Raw genomic sequence first — 24,568 nt, 5'->3', positions numbered from 1 at the left:
AAATATTAAGTACTTCCTTGGATCTGTCCCTGGCCATTTCTTGTGCAAACCCAGCTTCCCATGCTGCTCTGACTGCACGGGGACTCATCTCTTCTTCATCATGAATGTTTTCAATACGGGGAGCTTCAGCAACTATTAATTGTCGCTCCCCCTCAGCAGCATCATTATCCTTTTCAGTTGTCTCCCCCTCAACACCAGCTGGGGGAACATCAACAACTTCACTCATTATTGTCTCCCCCTCAACACCAACAGGGGGAACATCACTTGCATTCTCACTGTCAGCCACAATTGCTAGTTCATTATTTTTGTTCTCGGTGGCTGCAGCAGAATTAACCTCATTCAAAACAGCTTCAGCAGAGGAATCAAGAACATTATTAAATGCTCCTTGGACTGCTTCAGTGATCAAGGCCAAAGTTTCATCATTTACCGCCTTCTCCCCTTTGGAAGTTTTATTATCAATAACCACTTCCACAGTGGCCACTAAAGCAGTCTGCTGTTTGAGAATTTGAGAGAGTAGTTGTTTGATCTGTCCAACTTCTTTTTCCAACCTTTCTTGGCGCTTACGATCTTCCTCACTGAAGGATGCTTGATGAGGAGGAAGACTGGCCACTGTAGTCTCCAAGGCATTGATAGCCTTGGTGTTGCTCTCGACCTGGGCGATGAGTGGAGAGACCAGGTCAGCAACCTTTTTTACCTCAGCAGCAGCAGACTCACTGCTGCTGGATGCCTTCTTAGCTGAAAACCGTACAACAGTCCCAATCTTACATAGCGACCGTGAGAAACCTTGAATGGCCTGTTGATCTCTTTTGATGACATTAGTATAAGTGCGTAACTTCTCTTGATCAGCAGCCATAGAAACAGATTTTTCTTTGAGTTTCTCGATGGTGGCAGTGTTTTCATTTTGCTTGCTGTACTAGCTTTCTAAGATCTTCACCAAACTGTCATCTTCATGACTTTTGAGTTGAACAACGAGTGTGGCAGCTTTGGTGAGATCATTCAGTTGGTGTTCCACCTTAGCCAGCCTATCTGAAGAGTTAGTGGAGTAAGAGATACCAAACTCTTTGGCAGTTTGAGAGTCGATAGGCTTAGCAGCAGATGAGCACCCAGGAACACTTTGGAAAGAAGAGGGCATGCCAAGGGAGAGCATGGTGTTCACTGGTTGCATGGGTGGAGTCTGAGGTCTGGCAGAAAGAGTCAGCACCTCAGTTTCTTCAACATTTCTGCTGCATTATCATCAGCAGCAACTTCTTCAATACTTTCATTGATGGTTGTTGCATTTATATCAGCAGCAGCCTCTTCTCCAGCATCAACCTCCATGTCACTCGCTTCAAGTACATCAGCCTGGTTGGAGGAATCCAGCTGGAATTCATCAACCATGAAATCTCCCAACTCCAGATCACTCTCCTCATCAACATCAATATTTGCAATTGAATTTTCTTGTGCGACAACCTCAGCACCTTCAACCAAACTTCCTTCACCACAAACAACATCCTCAGCATTCTCAAAATCAACACCCATCCTTTCATCAACATAAAAATTTAAAGGGGTAGGGGAACCGGGTGCCTCAGCTTCAGTGTGCTGTGTCACCAAAGCATCATCGGCCGTAGATTTTGTTGTCTCTAGCATCACCTGTGATATGGCTGCTGACAACGACTCAGAGGGTTGAGAAGAAGAGGGAATTAATAGTTCGGTTGAATCAACTCTAGTGGGCTGGGGTGGCCCTTGATCTTCACCAACCTCTCCTACAGAAGATTGAGGTGGCTGCTTGCGGTTACCCTTTTTCTCGTCAGCAGCCTTTTTTGAGACTGCTAATGGGCTGGCTGGGTCTCTATTGTCCTTAGGCAGTGAGGACTTCCTAACCTTAGAAGCTTGGCCCTTTGGTACTCGCTGCTGCTGTTTTGGGACAGTAACAGGAGGTGAAGAGGAAGAAGTTGAGACAAGTGTTTTCTTGGTTTTCTTGGAAGCTTTGGAGGTTGCTGGGGGAGATTATCAGCATACCAGCTCCAACAGGGTTAGGTTTGTAAATTTTAGGGTATAAAGAGTATAGTACCTGCTTCATTGCTCAAGTGAGCACAACATACTTTGAATCAAACTGCTCTGGGTCGCAAGCAGGAATCTTATAGACAGAGCTTGCAACCCTTGGAGAGAGGATGAGTTGAGCACCTTCAGGGAGATAATTTTCTTTCAGCTCTCTTCTGAAGATCAATGAGAGAAAACGTGCAAAAGGCACTGAGCTTGATCTGTTCTTTATTGTGACCTTCCCCTTCAGGTCTTCAAAAATTACGCTGGCAAAGTCAATATTGCGACCATTTGCCAGCGCATATATCATTTACATTTGGGCAGCAGTGGCTTGATCAAAAGAGCCACTGTTGCCACCAAGACATTGGATTACATGGGTGAACAGCAGTCTCCATACTCTTGGTAGATACTTCTTTTGAGGGTTGTTGTGCACCGGTTGTGTTGGTTCCATGTTGGTCCCATACCCAATGGTTAGCAACCATTCCTTCCATACTCCAATGGGGACCAACTCCACATATGGATACTCTTCCGATTGTTTGGGAAGACGAAGAGCATCTCTCAGTGAGTCTACTGAGATGGAGATAGTGTGTTCTCCTTTCATTACAGTGCCAGTGATGGTGCTACTGGCAACCTTATAATCACATGTCCACCAAAACTCCCTTAGGAGGTGGACACACATTTCCTTGGGATCACTATAGATAGCCTTTCTGGCAGGACATCCCATGATGAAATCAAGCATTGAGAAGTATCCTTTGGTTTTAGATGGGATCTCTTCAGATCCCAGATAGTTATTGGCCTTGATGACCAGTTTAGAAGCTTGAAAAGATACTTGATTAGAAGGGATTAATGCCTTCATTTTCATATACCTTTGGATGAGAGATAGGAGAGATTTTCAGATGATGAAGTCATTTTAGATGATGAGTAAAGATGAGAGAAGATTAGAATATGAATGTTTTGAGATAATATAAAAGATTTGAGAGAGTTTGAGGAATTTCGGAAGTTTTGAGAGAAAGAAATGAACGTAAAAGAAGGAGAAGAGGAAGAGATTTGCATATATATGGCATGGATATGGATCCCATAACTGCAAAAAGTGAGTCGTCACATGTACTCTCTTTCATACGTGGCATATGAAATATTATATTAAATTATGGGACACTGTTTATATGTACGTATAAGGGATGTATGATGTGACTATATGAGCCACGATTTCAACTGTACTCGAGTTCATACGGCGCGTACAGTGTACAAGTTGCCCATTTGGGAGAAAATCGAGGTAACCGTTTGAGATATATATAATAAAATATTAACAATATACGTAGTGGAATACACTCAGATAAATAGAGGTATCCACCGAAGAGTCACTATTTTATTAAAATAAGATGGTTACCAAGTTTTTAATCAGCAACACAAAGAAGGAAGGAGTGGTTGCTGACGAACATTAAACAAATTTTGGCAAATTGTCAGCCATCAACGGATTTTATATGTCTTTACCAGCAGCCATTTGCTGCTGGACTAGATAGGGACTTTCAGCACCCTATTACTTTTATTATGCTTTTTCCCAAAGCATCAGGAATCAACGGATTTTAGATGTCTTTACCAGCAGCCGTTTGCTGCTGGACTAGATAGGGACTTTCAGCACCCTATTACTTTTATTATGCTTTTTCCCAAAGAATCAGGGATCAACAGATTTTAGATGTCTTTACCAACAACCGTTTGCTGCTGGATTAGATGAAGACTTATGGCTCTTCATTGCCTTGCTATGTAGCAAGTAAGACACACTTGAACTTGCTGAAGTATCTTGATATAAGTCAAGAGATTTAACTTACTAAAGATATGTAAGTTAGGTAGCAGGATCACCATTTAGCATTCCCAACCTGCTGACGAGATCCTTGAATCTCTTTTCATCTAAAGGTTTAGTGAAGATGTCAGCAAGTTGATCATCAATGGGGATGAAGTAGATTTCAACATCCCCCTTCATGACATGATCACGAATGAAGTGATACCTAATGTCAATATGCTTAGTTTTGGAATGCTGAACAGGATTATGTGTGATGGTAATAGCACTAGTGTTATCACACATAATTGGGATTCTAGAAAAATCTAAGTCATAGTTAGCAAGTTGGTTTTTCATCCAGAGGACTTGTGCACAACAACTTGCTGCTGACACATACTCTTCTTCAGCAGTGGAGATGGAAACTGTATGCTGTTTCTTACTAGACCAACTAGTTAGCCTTCCCCCAACAGTTGACATCCAGCACTGGTACTTTTCCTATCTAACATGCATCCAACATAGTCAGAATCAGAGTATGAAACTAAGTCAAAGTTAGAATCTTTGGGATACCAAAGACCTAGTGAGGAAGTCCCTTTGAGATATTTAAAAATTCTCTTGACAGCAAGTAAGCGAGACTCCCTTGGGGATGCTTGATATCTTGCACAAAGGCAAGTAGCAAACATAATGTCAGGATGACTCGCTGTGAGATACATCAGCGAGCCAATCATCCCATGATAGAAAGTGGGGTTCACATGCTTACCATCAAGGTCAGCATGGAGATTGTTTGGAGGAGACATAGGAGTAGGCTTAGTAGTGATATTAGACATATCAAATTTAGCCAGCATGTCTCGTATGTATTTTTCTTGGTTTATAAAAATGCCCTCAGGAAGTTGGTGAATTTGTAGACCAAGGAAGAAGGTCAGCTCACCCATCATACTCATTTCAAAGTGAGAGGACATTAGTGAGCTAAACTTATTACAAAGTTTCTTGCTGGAGGATCCAAATATGATGTCATCGACATATATTTGTACATATATGACATGAGCACCCTTTCTATAAATAAAGAGGGTGCTGTCTATAGACCCTCGCTGAAACTCATGGGAAAGAAGAAATTCAGAAAGAGTGTCGTACCAAGCTCTGGGAGCTTGTTTAAGACCATATAATGCCTTATAAAGACGATAAACATGGTTTGGCTTGGTTAGATCTTCAAAACCAGGTGGCTGTTCCACATAAACTTCTTCTTCGAGTTTTCCATTTAAGAAAGCACTCTTGACATCCATTTGATATACAGTGAAGTTTCGATAAGCAGCATGTGCCAAGAATAAGCGTATTGCTTCAAGTCTGGCCACTAGAGCAAAGGTTTCGTCATAGTCGACACCTTCTTCTTGAAGGTAACCTTGAGCAACTAACCTAGCCTTGTTACGTATAACAACACCATCTTCATCCATTTTATTTCTATAAACCCATTTTGTTCCAATGGGTTCCTTGCCAGGAGGAAGAGGAACTAAGAACCAGACATGCTGTCTTTGGAATTGTGTTAGTTCTTCTTGCATGGCAGCAACCCATGATGGGTCAACCATAGCCTCTCCAATATTCTTAGGAGTGATCATTGACAAGAAATTTACATATGAACATGTATTTCTAGTCGCTGATCATGTTACAATGCCCTGCTGAGGATCACCAATTACTTGGTGAGCAGGATGACTTGAAGTCCATTTAAGTGCTGGGACACTTGATGAATCCAGAAGAGTGGCAGCGGAAGACATTGGTATGGGTTCAAGTTGAGTTTGATCAGTGGAGCCATTTAACTGATTTGGGTTATCATCAATGATGGGGTCATCAGCAGACTCCATGTCTTCAGCATTAGCTGAAAGCATCATGAAACTCTTCATCAGCAGAGTCATCAACTTGCACATCACCAGCCAGTGATCTAGGTTTGGCTGATGCAGCATGGATTGATTTTAAAATAAGCTCAACTGGCTCAATCGTATAGATATTAGCAGCAACTTGCTCTAGTTCAGGTTCTGCTGAACTGTCTTCAGTGATTTGCTGATTAACAAGAGGCAGTGAGCAAAAGCATCAACAAATGAGTCAGCATCCTCCATAGGAGGACTAGTGAACTCATTGAAGATCTCTTCAGTAGAAGAGGGTTGGATATCTTTAAGAGCAGACGAGCTTTCATCAAAAGTGACATGAATGGATTCATCCACTTTTTGAAGACGAGTATTAAATACTCTGAAAGCTTTGCTGATGGCAGAATATCCAACAAAGTAACCATCATCAGCTTTAGGATCAAATTTGCCAAGATGATCCTTGTTATTTAGAATAAAGACAGGACAACCAAATACATGGAAGTATTTGATTTGAGGTTTCTTTCCTCTCAACACTTCATATGCTGTCTTGTCATGTCTTTTGACAAAGAGACAGTGGTTTTGAGTGTGGCAAGCAGTGTTGACTGCTTCTGCCCAAAACCGACTAGGAAGAGAGGACTCACTGAGCATTGTACGTGCTGCCTCAATGAGAGTTCTATTTCTCCTTTCAACAACACCATTTTGCTCAGGAGTTCTAGTAAAGAGAAGTTTTGTGAGATCCCTTGATCAGCACAAAAAGATTCAAGAGTGTGGTTTCTAAACTCAGTGCCATGATCACTTCTGAGTACTTTAACCCTTATGCTGTTGAGATTTTCCATTTTCTTAATGAATTTGATAATTTCATCAGCAGCATCACTCTTAGAATTAAGAAAGATTGTCCAAGTATATCGTGAATACTCATCCACAATTACTAAAGTGTATTTACTACCCTTTAGACTTTGGACATTTACTGGACCAAAAAGGTCCATGTGAAGAAGATGAAAACAACCCTTAACAGAATTGGCTTGTTTTGTTTTAAAGGTAGCTCTATGGCATTTGCCTTTTTCACAAGCACCACAGAGTCTATCCTTTTCAAAGGAAAGAGGAGGAAGACCACGAACAAGGTTCTTTTTGGCCAGTGAGTTTATGGTTTTAAAGTTCACATGCGACATACGCTTGTGCCATAACCAATTTAACTTAGATGCTGACTTAGCAAAGAAACAAGTCTCACTATCAGTCTTGATAGGAGTGAAGTCTACAAGATATACATCTCATTTTCTTGGTGCTACCAAGATGACTTCCTTGTTGATATTTACTACAGTGCCTTGATGTTTATCAAGGATCACATTGTAGTCAGCATCGCACAGTTGACTTATGCTGATGAGATTATGTTTTAATCCATTTACATAAGCAACTTTTGAGAATTTTATGAGGCCATTAGAAAGAAGACCATACCCTTCAGTTTGTCCCGTGGAGTTATCGCCAAACACTACAGTAGGACCAGGTGCCTCTGTATAGTTATCCAGCAGGGACTTAGAGCCAGTCATGTGTTTTGAACAACCGCTGTCCAAATACCACACTCCTTTTCCCAGCGAGCCCTGCATGGATATAAAGAAAGGATTTAGGCGAGTTCGCTTTGTTCATCCATGGCCATGTCAGCAGGATCAACGAGAGGTACTTCAAAGGAAGTAGTTGGCTCTTCAGAGAGAGCCTCCTCAAGAGTAGTATGATTTCCCACAGAGACAAGACCAAAGGTGTTATCATTTTCATTGAAGGGCATTATATTTGTTTCATCGATACGAAGATATGCATAGCTGCTGACTACTTCAGGAGCACTATACTCAACTAGCATTGAAGGTTGCCCCCAAGCATTTGAAATAACCCTTTGAGAATGGGGAAGTTCAATGCGCTAAGAAGCTATGTATTCAGCGATGTTTACATCAGTGACAGAAGTGGTATCACTGGGAACAGGTTCAGTAGAAAGGTTCCCACTGATCCTAGTAGAAGAAGAAGATGTTTCAGCAGATATAGAGATGTTTGGTTGAATTACAACCCCTGGAGCATCTCTTAAGCTAACGGAGTCACATTCAGAGGCAACATGTCCTCTGCTGCTACAAAGATAGCATTTTTTGTCAGAGGGGTTGCCTTTTTGATTCTGAATGAAGAAGTCCCTCAGCTGAGAAGAAAGATCATTCACTCTCTGAGTAAGCTCATTAATTTGAGGAGAGGAGGATGAAGAAGCCTTGCTCTTATGCTTCGACTTGGATTCATTCCTTTGTCTAAGTCTAGGAGGGGGCAACTGAGGAACATGACCAAGGATGGACTCACCATAATTATTTTGAGGATTTTGAGGTCCCCTAATCATGGTCCATGCTTGCCTTCCAGCAGGGTAAGAAGAAGAGGGTCCTTGCTGAGAATGACTAACTCTATTTGGAGTGATGGGTCTAGACTGACGATTTGGAGTCACTGACCTCATTTGCCTATGAGGTAGGTATTCCATGTTTGACACTGAGGATTGACCATGCTGAGTAGTTATTTGTCCTCTTTGTGGAGTAGTGGGTCTCATTTGCTGATGTGGCAAATGTCCCCGCTGAGGAGTTATGGGCCTCACTTGCTAATGTGGCAAGTGTCCTCGTTGAGGAGTGGTAGACCTATTTTGTGAGGGAAATCTTCCCCTTTTTGGAGTGCTATGCCTTAGATTGGATTTTATAGGCATATGTTGAGATGCCATATGAGTTTGAACATCAGCAGGTACAGCCTTTGTGGGAAGTACTTGCTGATGTCTTGTATCAGCGAACCTAACTCGTCTATTCATTAGACGATCATGATCAGTCATGGGATTAGCATGAGTAGGTTCCAGCTGAGAAGAAGATAGAGCACTAGAATGTTGCTAAACAACATGTTTAAATCGCTGAGGAGTACCATAGTCATAGGGAGCAGCAACAGTGCTTCTTTTAAAGGGCTCAGCACCTTTTACTGATAGTTGCTGAGGAGCAATGGGTACATATCCATTACTTGAAATATCCCCTTTAAAGGTTCTAGGAAGAGAATGTTGAATTTTCCCTTCATGTGGCATCATGCCAACAATAGGAAGATGAGAGAACATGTCATAAGTACTGGTTGAGGGACTAGTACTTTTAACATCAGTAGAGGAAGAGGGCACACTGGTGGAAGTAGTAGAACTAGAATCCATCTCAGCATGGTAGTTATTTTGTCCCTTGACAAAGTACCACTTTTTCATCTCCTCAGGAGAGATGGAAGCTGAAGAAGGTGGAGGAATAGAGATTTCAGGCTTTACATCATCTTTAAATGAGTCAGCAAGTGAGGCAGCAACATCAAAATTGCCGCCAATCACTGCTTGTACTTGAGCAGGGACTTGCTCACTCAAACATTGATGATGAAACTTTCAAGCCTTTGACCAAGAGGTCACACTCTTCTTCAGATTTGAAACTTCAGCCTTGAGAGTTTCATTCTCAAGTTGGAGTTTCTGAGTCATTAACTCATGAGATTGAAGTTCACCATGAACATTTTTCAATTTCATAAGTTTTTCAGATTTTTCACTTAGCTCTACTCCAGCAGAGTTAAGTTTAGATTGAAGTTCCGCACATAGACTTTCTACGAACTGAAGATCACAAGACAAAGACTCAATAGTTTTGGTCTTGTCATTTTCAGAAGAAGAGGAAAGAAGAGAGTGTACCTTTTTAACAATGATGTTTACCCACTGACTAGAGGAGACTTGATCCTTTGTCAGAGCATCACCATCAGCAAGTGCCATAAGGCACATGGTATCAACATAATCGTCATCATCTGACTCATCTGAGTCAGCCCAATCATGTTCTTTAGCAACTAGTCCTTTTGCTAGAATTTTGGCCTCTTCTGTTTCAGCCACCTTTGCCTTCAGCTGATAGTATTTGTTCCTGTATTCATCAGCAGATTTAGAAGGATTAAGTTTAGGAGCTGCTGGAGTGGGAATAGAAACCCTGCACTCCTTCTGGTAGTGGCCTTTTCTGCCACACCTCCAGCATTCTTCCTGTGATTTATCAACAGGAGGCTTGAGGGGAGCAACCATTTTACGGTTGTTCCACCTTCTGGAGTATTTTCTACCAGCAACTAGGGCAAAGCCCATAAAATCATTAAACATGTCTTGTTTCTCTTCGTCATCCAGCTCATCAATGAGAGTTTGAATGGGTGCTGGAAGATTTGAAATACCTGTGCCATCATAGAGCTCAATGGTCTCAGTAGAAACAAGAGCTAGAGGGTCAGAAATAGGATGGGAGGGCATGCTGGAAGAAGAAAGAAGTGCCAGCATGTCTTTTGGCATCAGTAGAGGCTCGAATGTTTTGAGCCAATGCTCTCTCTTCAAATTGAAGAGTACCAAAGAGTTCTTCAAGATCAAAATCTTGAATTTTCTTCGTTGTTGCCACTTAAGAGGAAGAGAGTCAATTAATTTGTGACATACTTCAAAATTATCATGAGTAATGCCAACATTAGTCATATCATTGAGCAACCCTTTAAAGCGAGTATAGATGCTCTCAAGACTTTCATCAGGAAGAGAAAAGAAGTTTTCATAAGCACGTTTTAAATCAATTTTATTGATTTTAATAAGGTCAGCAGATCCTTCATAGGTGCTGAGCAGTCTATCCCATACTTCTTTTGAAGAGGGATACTTGATGACTAGCTTCATGATTTCAGTAGGAAGAGTGTCAATAATCATATTTTTAAGCTTAGCATCAAGATTACCAGCTTCCTTTCTTCATCCGTCCATTGGACCTCTGGTCTTACTAGGTCAGTGACTATCTCAGGAGCTTCAGGTGTAGCTCCAAGAGTCCTTTGGACACACATCGGCACATATGGACCCTCAGTTAATATTGTCATTAAATAGGGTTCAACACCAGAGATGTGAAGAAGCATTCTCTTCTTCCAAGACCCAAAATCCTGGGCTCGAATTTTGAAGGTGTCGACACATAACCAAAGTCACGTGTGTTCACAAGGCTGGGAACAGAAGACATGTTCTTGTTTAAAAGAAAAGAAAGTTTTTCAAGAAAAGAAAGAATAGAATTTCAATGTAAACACAAGGAGGCAAACAGATCTTGTTCCAATGATTTAAGAACGGTGGCTCTGATACCACTTGATGGTCCACGAATACACAACTTATGTTATATTTAAATTAGACAAGAAAGTAAATAAGACGATAAATAACAAGAACAATGACAAGTTCAATTGTAATAAATCAATGCAAGTATAATCATATGTATCATTGATTAAACGATGAATACATGGTCGATCTTACAAACTTGACTTACAAGAATACAACTGAACAAGGTAATTGCTTAGTCTAGACACACTATAAACTTGAACAATTACAAGTGACACACACTTTCAAGGTGACTAACACACTTGATACAATGCGACTATATTGCTTTATATAGAGGAAGAATTAGGGCAACACAGTCTTCCTTTGATGGTGATAGATGGTGGTTGTCGACGTCCCATTGGCTCCTTGTACTTCCATGCAAGAGCCCTTGTCTTCTTTACCAAAATGGGTATGATAGAGAAGACCCAAGCTTTGGTCCCAACATGTACGTTTGCCATATAAGGTATGTTACAGTTGGAAGAACCACCATGTGACTCTTGTCTTCATATGGTTTGAATACTTCCCGCCATGACAAACATTTGGGCAGCATGCAACCCGCTGAAGAGAGTCACTGGACTCGCTGAAGACTTGCTGACGAAACATGTCAGCGAGCAAGTCAGATCAGCAAATCCAAGACTCAACACCCATGATGTCCCATAAGGGGAGTCTTAAATGACGAGGATTCGATCTTTGGGGATGACCGTCAACAGTGGAAATTAGGTGAAGGTGTTTCATCAGCATCTAAAGCCTGATGGGGTAGTATAGGTGGGTATCCAAGCTAAAGGATACCGGGACATGGTCCCTTCCTTCAACCCTTTTTTTAATTAGATACACGATAAACCAACTTTCTTACACGCGAAAGACATGTACCTAATTAACGCCCCACGTTTCAAACATGATTAGGTAATTCTACCTTTGAATTATCACAATTACCGTTGACTTTTTATGTTTTGCCTTAATGAATTATAATTTACACTCTAAACCTTTATTTTAATAATTAACACTTTAAGTCCTTATCTTCTAAATTTATCAATATCACAATTACATCAACCTACACTGGCACCACCAATAGTACCATCACCGACACCGTTAGACCGCTTTTCCGACCACCGCCGCTACATTGCGCGGGTACCATGCTAGCTCGTTGAAAATAAATAACACTATAATCCAAACTATTGAAATTTAAAAGTCAATTATAAATATGGTAAGTTATTTATATATAGCAATACAACTATACGACTAGCAATACAACTGAGAAAGAACACGACATATACAACTATAGAAAAAGACTCGGCAAAATTATTTTATATATATGATGAAGCCTGAAGGTAATATTGTTGAGTTCATGTAGATGATTGGTTCAGAAGATTTCTACTAGCTTTGCTTTGCTTTTATTGTCTAGTTTGCTAGTTTGATTGGTGTTGGGTGATCTGGGCCTGTCCAGTCATTCACTTGATTCATTTTGTGCATCACGGGTTCTCCTTATTATTTGGGGGCCTCTTGAAGGCATTTCCTATAGTGTTTTAGTAATTGTTTCTTGGTTGTAATCTATTTTGCACCATGTGCATGGACGCTTTGTAAAGTCAATTAGCACTATACTTTGTTGCCTGTTCTTCATTTTTAATATATTCTGACCAGGGGTGACAGCCTTTACCGAAAAAAATTATTTTAAAGTTTAAAAAAAAATTATTTTAAAGTTTAACAATCAAACTATAAACAATAATGCGTAACATAATTAATGATTTATCAAAATATTTAGATTTTGTGACTTCAATCAAAATTTAAAATGATTCTTATAAACTTTTTTTTTTAAGAGAACGGTTGAGGGTGAAGGTGAGGATGACGATGATCCACTTTACCAACTGTCGACTTTGAAGTTAATGTACGAGTAAAGAATTTTATATAGAACATTAACTAAAATAAATATATATAATATAATTATAACATGAATTGACTAACGGGTTCGAGTTGACGAGTTGTAAATACTCGACCCGAACCCGACTTGATATCAAAATCGACTTAGGAATCTCAACCAAAACTTGTCAGCCGAACCCACCCGCCAACAACAACAAACAATCGGGTTGGCACTGGGTTTCGTGGCTGTATTTCAGGTCACATGGGTAGGTACGTAGGTAGGTCGGCACGTTAAATGAGTTGGTGGATTGATCTGAAGGCATGTGGCTTGGTGGGTTGACAAGTTAATTTTAAGACAAACAGGTTGTGGGTTGTCGGATCAAATAAGTTGGCGAATCGACCTATTAAAAAACATTTTATAAGTTTAAATATTTTTGTGTTGGGAGATTGACTTATTAACCCAAAAGGTCAACCAAATCCTGACCCCAAAAAATCAAGTTACCGAGTTACCAGGTCAAGATTTCATAACCCAAACTCAGTTTTTCGGGTGGGTTTCAAGTCAAAGTTCGGGTAAGATCGAGTATTGACTATCTTTAATATATATTAATTTGACTCTATATATGTTATATAAAAAAATGTACAAAATTTAAGACTTAATTTAACATTATGTTCAATTTCATAATAACTATATTTTGATAAAAAGGATTATGAATTTCTTTGGTAACCCGATCAGCGACCGGGTATTAATCTAGTTAGAACTTGTCGATTTGTGTTTTTAGATTACAAAAACCTATAATAAATAAATAAAATACCTTTAGTCTCTAGATAATATATGAATTGAATACATAACATACAAAAATAAACAACAAATACATATAAACTGTTTATAGCGTAGTGTTTGATACCACCATGCACATTATGTTTACCTAGCTAGGGTTGTATTCATATGGATCCTTAAAAAATGTTGGAAATCAAGAGACTAATCTAAGCCCTTGGATCAAACAATCATCAAAATCCAATCAAACATGATTGGTTACTCTGGTGAATTACTTTGGCGACATTGTCCAATCATATTTGATTGGTCAAGTCAATCAAGCTTGATTGGTTACTCCGACGAATTACTCCGGTGAATTACTCCGGCGACATTATCCAATCATATTTGATTGGTTAAGCCAATCAAGCTTGATTGGTTACTTCGGCGAATTACTCCGGTAAATTACTCCGGCGACATTTTCTATTCATATTTGATTAGTCAAGCCAAATCAAGCTTGATTGGTAATCACTAAGACACTAAGCCAAAGTCAACAATTTGTGTCTACTTATTCTGCTACAGTGTTTTCATGTGATCGATCAGGGTCTGTTACAGTGATTATCAATTTTATTTTCATTTATTTTTATTTAAAAAAAGGAGAAAAAAGGAAAAACATCAAAATTTTTGTTTATCTTCTCTCTTCAAATTAGTTTTCGTTTTTCATCAAATCGAGCTGAAAATCACGACGTTTTGTTTGCGGACAAATTCTGAACATAATCATCTTTTCAGTTTTTCGATTCGTCAAGTTTTGTTGACGGTTACAAATTCCGGCGACACTGTAATTTTTCCGGCGAGCTCGAAAACAGTGTTTATTGTCTAGGGTTTGTGCGGAATGTATTTCTGAGTGATTTGGTACAAGTTTCATGCATTATTTCAAAGAAACAACAAAGCTTTAGTGTTTTTAATTTTTCCGATGAGTTTTTCAAGTTTTCCGGCAAGTACAGATCGGATTAATTTCTGGTCAGGGTTTGTTCGCGGTGTGATTGTGAGTGTTTTGGTGTCAGTTTGATGTTCTAATTCGAAGGAACGAAGGTTTTATTGGTGGTTAGAGATAACGGTGGTGGTGGTGGTGGTGGCGGCGGCGGCGGTTAAGTCGTCGGAGAAAGAGAGAGGAGAGAGAAAGTCGCCGGCCGGAGAAAGAGAGAGGAGAGAGAAGTAGATCAGAGGGTTGTGTGTGTGTGGTGGGGGGAATGAGACGATGGGAAGGGGAGACATATAAAGGGTAGGGATTTATTTTTGAGGGGATAATCCAATGGCTAAGATTTGTCCCCCAGTTTTCAAGGAAAATTCAAGCCTTAAATGAACAAAACTCTACCTAGCTAATACCATGTGTATATCATACTAATATATTAGTTGAGATTATATAGTTAGATCAACATTTTGGAATTGGTATATTGTATTAAGTTCCGTATATATAGAGGGAAAAGTGAATTAAACGTTGTCTGACACCTAAGCTTAAGTGTGGACATCTCACATACTAATAATATATTATTTCTTGTTTAATGAATAAATGTTTGACCCCTATAAATTTTATAGTTTAAAAAATTAGTATGTAAATATTCCACACCTAAGTTTAGAATTATCATCCCTCTCATATATATAAATGACTAAAGTAAATTTATAAGTTTTTAAGTTGTTGGCTTTGGCTAACTTTTTTTTGACGAGTCATTATATATTTTATTATAGTTTATATAACGAAATTTTACATATAAAAACATTTTAAATATTAATATAGGGCCTAAAATCTAGCTAGTTTAAAGATAATAATATAGTAATTAATAGGGTTACCTCAAAGGACAAGGCTTTTTGAAGCTCCTGAATGACCATTTCGAGTGTAGGACGTCGTTCTTGAGTTTCCGCTATGCATTTATGTGCAATTTCAACAAACATTTGCAAAGAATCTTTGTTGGGTTTTCTTTTGAAGATAAAGTTGTTTTCCCCAGATTCTTTTTTCAATATGGGATCTATCATTTCCATTAATAGTGTTTCATATGAATCTATCTTTTCCATTGATATTGTTCCATCTTGGAAGCGGCGTCCTGATACGAAAGATATCGGCCCTTCCTCAACTTTTTTAAAGTATCTTGAGATAGACCATTCACTCCCACATAAGACTTCAAACAGAAGCACCCCAAAACTATATACAGTTGTTTCTCTTTTAAACATACCAGTCATGCTATATTCTGGATCATAGGGTACACTATGGTTAATGTGAGTATGATAAATATGATCTCGAGTTGGGTGGAGACCTTGGTCAACTTGATTCCAGAACCCCGATAACCCAAATTCAATAACTTTTGCGTCCCAGTTCTCGTCCAATCCAATGTAGGCACTCTTTATATTATAGCGTATTTTCCCCCCCATTTGAGAATGAATGTGAATATAATTTAATGCATTTGCAACATCGAGACAAATTCTCAAACGTTTTACCCAAGTAAGAGTATGCCGGATGCCAGTGTTTAATAAACCGTCAAGAAGGTATCCATTAGAAAGATGCTCAATGACAAGGATCATCTCAGAACCTTCAACACATAGTCCAAGTAGTTTGACTATGTTTGGATGCTTGCAAGTGTCAAGCATTTTAACTTCTGTATAGAACACTTGTTCTTCTTGCTCATCTTCTCTTGGGAGGATGCGTTTTATAACGACATAGTTGCGTCTCTTGGGTAGTTCACGTTTATTCTCCCCTTTTTTGATGGAATGATTTTCTTCATCAAAATGCTCGAGTTCTGCTCTGTATAAGTCATAGTCTCCGGTAAACGGTATTTGGTATGTCTTGGAAAAGTTATCGGTGGCCGACATTATATCACCTAGGGGAATCTTCAAGTGTTCCAATTTCTTTAGCTGTAACAAATTGAAGAAAGAAATGGCGGGATAGATAGTTATCAGGTGATTAATTTACATGAAAAGTAAGAAATACTAAAATCTCTGAAAATTAATTAAAGTGTGATAGTTTTATTATATATGTAACCTCGGCCTATTAATAATCAAATAGCATAGACTTTGCAAATTATTTGTGGTAGTTTCAATATATAGAAAAACTAATTGGCAGTTGAAAGACCAAAATTTGATTTTTTCCTGATGGGATTTCGGTAGAACTTCGGTAAATTAATTTAATATTCAGAAAATATATATATATATATAAATAAATATTAAAACAGTAGGAATCCTAGCTTTTTAAACACTTCTTTAATTTAAAATTATTTTTAAAATTTGCCACATAGTATTTCATCCTATGTGTTATCTCTATAATTTTCCACGATATATATTTATTTATGCAATAAAGAATATTAAATATATATTGGTATGTAAAAAATAAAATTATGAAATTAATAAAATTGATTTTGTTTCCTAAAAACCAAAATTAGTTTTATATATAGATTACATAATTGTGTTTACACATCACACCATATTGTCATTTTTTTTTTAAAGTTGGTTTTTGATTTCATCTTCAAATTTTTTTCGACTTTTAATATGAAAACTAATTAGGTTGTTTATTTTTATGTGCTTTATACATCATTATATTTCTCAATAAATTTATATGCTTTAATGTATTATTATATATTAGTTCATGTTCATTTTTATTCTTTTTACGTAGGTTATTTTAAATAGCCGCACATCGTGCGGGTAAAAGACCTAGTATATATATATATATATGTTACTTAATAAAAAAGTCAAGCTTACAAGTGTCAATAGTGATATTGACATATCTATATTTATATCTATACTATACTAGTGCTTAGGCCCGTCCATTGGACGGGTAGTCTCAAGATATATAAATCTTATAATAATTGTGAAACAAAAAGTGTATGACCAATATCACAACTTAATGAATATGAAAACTAAAGAAGAAACATATGAAAATTCACACCATATAAATATTGATTCCAAATTACTTTCTTTTTACAACTTTAGTTAAATAAAAAAAAAAAAAAATGTAGATTGATAATAATAATAATAATAATAATAATAATAATAATAATAATAATAATTATTATTATTATTATTATTATTATTATTATAATAAAGGAGTGGGGCCCCAGATAGTATTGCGGCTCCCCACTAATTTCTTGTAAATTTTTAAAATTTCAATAAAAGTTATTATTTACAGTTCACCCTTTTTTTTCCAACTTTAGTTAATTAAAAAGAGAAACAAAAAGTGTATGATCAATATCACAACTTCATCAATACAAAAGCTAAAGAAGAAACATATGAAAATTCATACCATATAAATATTGATTCCAGATTACTTTCTTTTTACAACTTTAGTTAAATAAAAAAAAACAAAAAATGTAGATTGATAATAATAATAATAATAATAATAATAATAACAACAACAATAATAATTATTATTATTATTATAATAAAGGAGTGGGGCCCCAGATAGTATTGCGGCTCCCCACTAATTTCTTGTAAATTTTTAAAATTTCAATAAAAGTTATTATTTATAATAATAATAATAATAATAATAATAATAATAATAAAGATTTTTTCATTAAAGGTTGGTTATTTTTTATTAAATAAATATCAAAAAAATAGAGGATTAATAAGAAGGGAGTATTAGGCTAAAGGAGGGGGATTAGGGGTGCCAAGTGTACCCCCAGCCCCCTCTTTTAGTTATATTATAGATTATAAAGTAAATAAGGTTTTTACCTTTCAGCATTCAACTTTCAACAATATATATATACATGATGTATAATACATCTAAACCACATTACATCAATAACTACAGTACTCGCCGCCCACACCACAACCACCGCCGTGCGCCACCACCACCTGTCATAGCCGCCACCGTCGCCGTCATTACATTGCCACCATCGCCGCCACACCACACGTCACCGTGCATCGTGTAGGTACCGTTCTAGTTAGTGATAATATTTGTTAAAGTTAGTGTTTATAGATTGTTATGTTTAAGTTTGGTGGGAAAAAAAGGATCGGAAAAACGAAATCAATGGGATTACGGTACTAGTCTATAAGGCTGGCATAACAGGTCATACGAAGTCTTAACAGTTAAGACACGAACCTATTAAGCATAAATACGAACACGCCTATTAAGATCTCGTGTCATTTTTTCCTGACACGAACACGACACGAAAATTAACCGGTAAACTTGTATATAACTTGTTTACATATATTCTTAATCTATTGAAGTCTTAAGTCTTAACTAATACTTTCAACAAAATCATCAATTAACAGTACATATGTTCCAGAAAGTCTTAATTATTACATAGTCATAAAATAAAAATCCATCAACAATAAAAAAGTTCATGAAAGAAGATTCTGAATTCGGTATAAAAAAAAGAAGATTCAATATTTATAGATTTAAAAAAAATAAACACTTTCTGTTCTTAATTACATATAAATCGATTAAACACTTTCTCTTCTTAATTACATATAAATCGATTACAGTCTCTGTTCTTAATAACATATAAACAAAGGAATCTATTGATGAAATTAAACAAATCGATTGATGAATTCATGTAGTAAAAAGTAAAGAAGTTACCAATCGATTGAACAAATCGAATCGGATTGGTGATGGATCGACTTGTAATTATGATGGATTGAAGAAGAATCGATTGATGATCGATGAGGAATCGACTGGATTGATGATGGATTGACTTCGATTGATGATTGATCGATCTTGGATAGTTGGATTGATGATGGATCGATCTTGGATTGAAGATGGATCTTGGAAGAGACCGTGAAAGAGAGGGTTGGGAATTGGGAGGCTGCGTATTAGACTATTAGAAAATAAAAGGTATTTAGGGTTTCATAATTTTTAACATGGTATATATATATATGCATGGCTTAACATATCTTTAACAGGTTCAGACCTATTAAGACACGAAAACGTGTCTTAACAGTTCCGGATCTGTTAGGACACGAAACCTGTTAAGCCTAAACACGAAACCTGTTAAGAAGAGGTCGTGTCGTGTTAACAGGTTTCGTGTCAAAATTGTCAGTCTTACTAGTCTATACTATCTTATAAAGCAAATAAGGTTTTCAACGATGTATAATACACCTAAACCACATTACATCAATAACATACACTACTCGCCGCCAACGCCACCACCACCGTCGTGCGCCACCACCACTTGTCACAGCCACCACTGTCGCCACCATTACATCGTCACCATTGCCGCCACCTCTACCACCGCACGCCACTGCTGCATCGCGCGGATATCGTTCTTGTTAGTGATAATACTTGTTACAAGGGTTAAGTGCACGGAAATGTAAACAACTAAGGCCGAAAAGTTATTATCTACATGAACTTACAAGATCTTTATTGTATGCATGAACCCTGCTAAATTTCTATTGTATAAACCCGATAAAGACTGATGTGGGCCCGGTTATCTCGCTTTGACTAAAAATACAAATAATTAAATATACAAAACCAGAACTGCTACCTTTTATTTACCCAAATCGAAATGCAAAAACCAAAATCAAAGGGCAAACACCAAAATCAATGAAAACATATCACAAAATCAAAAGGCAAAATCCAAAATCACTCATAGTTTGGACGGAATCTGCCCGGAACTTACAACCAAAAAAACATCATTCTTATATAACATCATTTTTCCGGCAATGGTGTATCACTCATAGGTGGATGGAATCACCACCACCAGCTTGTTTTTTCCCGATGACAAGGTGGTGGAGATGGACTATATATGGCGGCAGTGATCGTGCTCGTTATCACCACCGATGTACACCACCACAACCCCACTCCATAACCAATGCACTCCGGCCATCTTTCTGGCCACCATGGTTTTTCCGGCCATCGTTTTTCCGGCGGTGGGGTGTAAAAGGAATTACTTGTTTGTGGGTTTCATAAGACGGTGGGCTGGTTGAATCGAATATATAATTTACTTGGATGTGGTCAACAAATCAACGGTCCGTGTTGTTGTGGCGGTGGCAGAAGTGACGGAGATGGCGGGGGAGAGCAGGTGAGGATGTGTATGCATCGGTGATTTGTGGTAGTGCAATCAGTGTTGTTGTGGCGTCAGTACGTAGAAGTGGCGAAGATGCCGAGAAGAACGGGTGGCTGTGGTGCGGTATCATCTATGTATATATTTATTGTATATCTCTGTGGGTATCTATGTATATATTAGTGTATCTATAGTGTATCTATATCTATATATATCATTATATGCATGTGGAACCATTGGACTTCTTCACGCTATAGGCAACTGTTAGATAAAGTGGGATCAGAAACGGGTTCATCACTTCCCAAAGCATACAAGAGATAGGATCGGTCCAGAATTAGAGTCGGTCATATTGACCTATGTTTCCATAAATAGTTTTAATGACTTGTATATATAGAGATCTCTTATAATCGTTTTTCAGATCAATAGAAAAAACCAAAATCATTCTCATTGAACGACATGGTATCAGAGCCCTAAATCGACTTAGGGTTTCATCATCTACCATTTTTTTTTATCCCTCAAACTATATCACCTAAAATCAAAACCTGAGCCACCATGGCCGGAGAAACCGGCGGCTCTGGTAATGACTTGGCATTACAATTAACAAACTTTTTACAAAACAACAGCCACCAATCTCAAAATCCAAAATTATCCGACAACCTTCAAATCAATCTCAAGCTCAACAGTCAAAACTATGCTCTATGGGCTCGAATGATTCGAGTTGCCATAGGCGGAAAATCAAAAAGTTTATTAAAACACTTAACTGAATTACCTTCTGAGAAGTCATCATCCGAAAAGTTTGAAACTTGGGAGCAGGAGGATCTTATTGTATTCTCTTGGCTTATCCAAAATATAGAGCCGAATATTGCCGAAAATCTAACTGATTTCTCCACCGCCAAAGAGTTATGGGATGCTCTTGTCATGACTCATAGTAGTGGCAAGGATAAATTACAAGCTTACAATCTTCATGTTACAGCCAACGAAATCAAACAAGCCGACAAATCCATAGAAGATTTTTGGATTTCACTTCAAGGAATTTGGGGCGAGATTGATCGTATCGATCCGAATCCAATGAAGTGTACAGAGGATATCAAAGCCTATAACAAGATTCGATCGGATCAAAAATTATTTCAATTTTTGAGTGGATTAGATCGGCGATTTGAATCCGTCAAAAGAGAAATTCTTCGTATCGACCCTTTGCCGGCGGCTGAAGTTGCTTATTCTACCATCCGGAAGGAGGCCGCTCACCAAAATATATTGGGAGCAACCACCGTCACTGTTGGAGAAACACAAGGAATAGCCACCGGTTTGGTTGTTAAAGAAGAAGATGGGTTTGGTTTTGCAACCAAAAGATACAATCGATTCGATGATAAGAACAAGTCGATGGCCCAAGATGACAAATCACATCTTACATGTGACGAGTGTGGTATGAAACGGCACACAAAAGATCAGTGCTTCCGATTAGTGGGTTATCCGGCTTGGTGGATTGAGAACAAAAAGGGGCGGCGGTTTATATCCTCAGAAAAGGATAAAGCACAATCAAACCCTATCGCTCGAAACAACATCACCACCAAAGATAACAGTGACTACCGTCGATCAGAAAAAGGTTTTGGTGGGGTTGCGGCGGCTGGGAAAATTGAAGAAGAAGGGACCAGTTTTTCAGTGGTGGAAGGTAGACAGAGAATGAGATATAATACTCATTCTCTCACACGGTCACACTCTCCTTTTCCACATATATATATTAATAATAATGAAACAACATGTGGGGGAAGGGTTTGGAGTAGATCGGCCGAAAACAATAAAAAGGGGAATGGACTTGTTTGTGGATCAAATATAAGCCCATCTAGAATAAAAAGAGGAAAAAATATGGCCCAGTCTAATAAGTGGAATGGATCATGGATTTTTGATTGCGGTGAAACTGACACTATGACTTATGAATTATCTGATTTTTCAAATTTTACTAAACCTCGAAAAACTCATATAGAGGCTGCTAACAAGGGAAAAATGAATGTTATGAATGGGGGAACTGTTAAAATTTCTCCAAACATCAATTTAACCAATTGTCTTTATGTTCCTGCGTTATCACATAAACTTTTGTCAATAAGTCATGTGACAAAAGAACTTAATTGCTCAGTTCTCATGCATCCAACTTTTTGTTTGTTATAGGATATCAGGACGGGACGGATTATTGGGCGTGGCACTGAGAGAGGAGGACTGTATTATGTTGATGAAGTTACTGAAAGTGGAAACGTCATGCTTGCTCATGGGACTAGTGAAAGAGAAGCGTGGTTATGGCATAGAAGATTGGGGCATTCATCAGTTAGTTATTTAAATGTTCTGTTTCCGAAACTTTTTCCTTTAAATAAAAAGATTGATTGTGAAACTTGCATTTTAGCAAAAAGTCATAGGCAAACTTTTAAACCTCGTAACACTAGAGTTGAATTTCCTTTTTCATTGGTTCATTCGGATGTGTGGGGTCCTGCACCGGTTGTTGGAGGTCAAAACTTCAAGTATTTTGTGATTTTTGTCGATGATTGCACCCGGATGACTTGGATTTATTTTTTGAAAAATAAAGATGACGTTTATGATAGATTTACTGTTTTCTATAACATGGTTCAAACTCAATTTCAAAAATCTATCAAAATAATGAGAACAGATAATGGTGGAGAATATGTGAATTCACAAATGAACCAATTTTTTCAATCCAAAGGAATAATTCATCAAACCACTTGTCCTCACACCCCCGAACAAAATGGTGTGGCTGAAAGGAAAAATAGGCTTCTTTTAGAAATGACTAGGGCACTTGTTATTGAGTCATTAGTTCCAAAAAGTTTTTGGCCCGAAGCATTAGCTACTGCTACCTACCTGATCAATCGTCTTCCTACGAAAATTCTCGATATGAAAACCCCTTTAAAAGTTCTGTCTGAGTTTCATAAGCTTCCATCAGTTCTTACTTTGCAGCCTAAAGTGTTTGGATGCACAGTTTTTGTTCATATTCCAAAATCATATCGTAATAAACTCAAACCGTGTGCTGAAAAATGTGTCTTTGTGGGATATGGGGTTACTCAAAAGGGATATAGATGTTACAATCCTATTACTCATCGTATGTTTACTACGATGAATTGTGATTTTTTGGAAACCAAGTATTTCTATTCTCAGGAACTCAGTGGTCAGGGGGAGAAACAAAGTGACACACTGAGTTGGCTTCAATATTCATCAGAAGTTCAGACCACTATTTCATCGTCAGAAGTTCATACTCCAGATAAAGATGTACAGTCCTCATCTCAAAGTAACAACCCAAATCCTGACCTGATATCCAAGGTAAGTAGTTCTGATCCAAGTCATACTTCGAATAATATGGATATTCCGGCTAATGAAGTGCAGGAAAATGTTAATGGAGAGTCAGAAAATATAGAAAAAGTAACTCCTCCAGAAAGTGCTCAAAAAGGATATATTCTCCCACCAAGGTCTACCAGAGGAATTCCTGCAAAGCGATATTCTCCAGAGAAGAGTTCTCGGTTAACTAAGTATCCGGTAGACAACTTTGCTAATATTGCAGAAGGTTTTTCCTCCAAAGAAGCAAAAGCATTTGCCGCAAAACTATACTCAGAAGAGCTCCCGTCAGATGTAGAGCATGCCTTGAAGTTAAAAAATTGGAAAGATGCTATGGATAGTGAAATGGAGGCTCTTATGAAGAATGATACATGGGAAAAGTGTATTCTTCCAAAAGGAAAGAATCCAGTAGGGTGTAGGTGGATATATACCATCAAATATAAACCAAATGGGGATGTAGAAAGATATAAAGCGAGACTTGTTGCCAAAGGGTACACTCAGACCTATGGCATTGACTATTCAGAAACTTTTTCTCCAGTTGCAAAGCTAGATACAGTAAGGGTTCTTTTCTCAATAGCAGCAAATCAGGGGTGGCCTCTTCATCAATTCGACGTGAAAAATGCTTTTTTACACGGAGAATTAAAAGAGGAAGTGTATATGGATCCTCCTCCAGGTTTTTCCCATAATTTTAAACACGGGGAAGTTTGTAGGTTGAAGAAGTCCTTGTATGGACTTAAACAGTCACCTAGAGCTTGGTTTGGAAGATTTACTCTTGTGATGAAGAATTATGGATATCAACAAAGCAATTCTGATCACACATTGTTCCTTCGTCATAGAGGGAATCTAGTAACATGTCTAATAATTTATGTTGAT

At 37.9% G+C, this 24,568-nt stretch overlaps 1 protein-coding gene across 1 annotated transcript; it reads right to left on the bottom strand.

Annotated features, from left to right (window-relative positions):
• Window positions 1-15,188: 15,188 nt before the first annotated feature.
• LOC122583756 (receptor-like protein kinase HERK 1) lies at window positions 15,189-16,241 on the bottom strand. Its single transcript, XM_043756130.1, has one exon. The coding sequence runs from the start codon at window positions 16,239-16,241 to the stop codon at window positions 15,189-15,191; it is 1,053 nt and encodes a 350-aa protein (XP_043612065.1).
• Window positions 16,242-24,568: the final 8,327 nt, after the last annotated feature.

This window comes from Erigeron canadensis, chromosome 9 (assembly GCF_010389155.1).
Source record: "Erigeron canadensis isolate Cc75 chromosome 9, C_canadensis_v1, whole genome shotgun sequence".
Classification (NCBI taxonomy): Eukaryota; Viridiplantae; Streptophyta; class Magnoliopsida; order Asterales; family Asteraceae; genus Erigeron; species Erigeron canadensis.
This window is presented reverse-complemented; position numbering and strand designations above follow the sequence as displayed.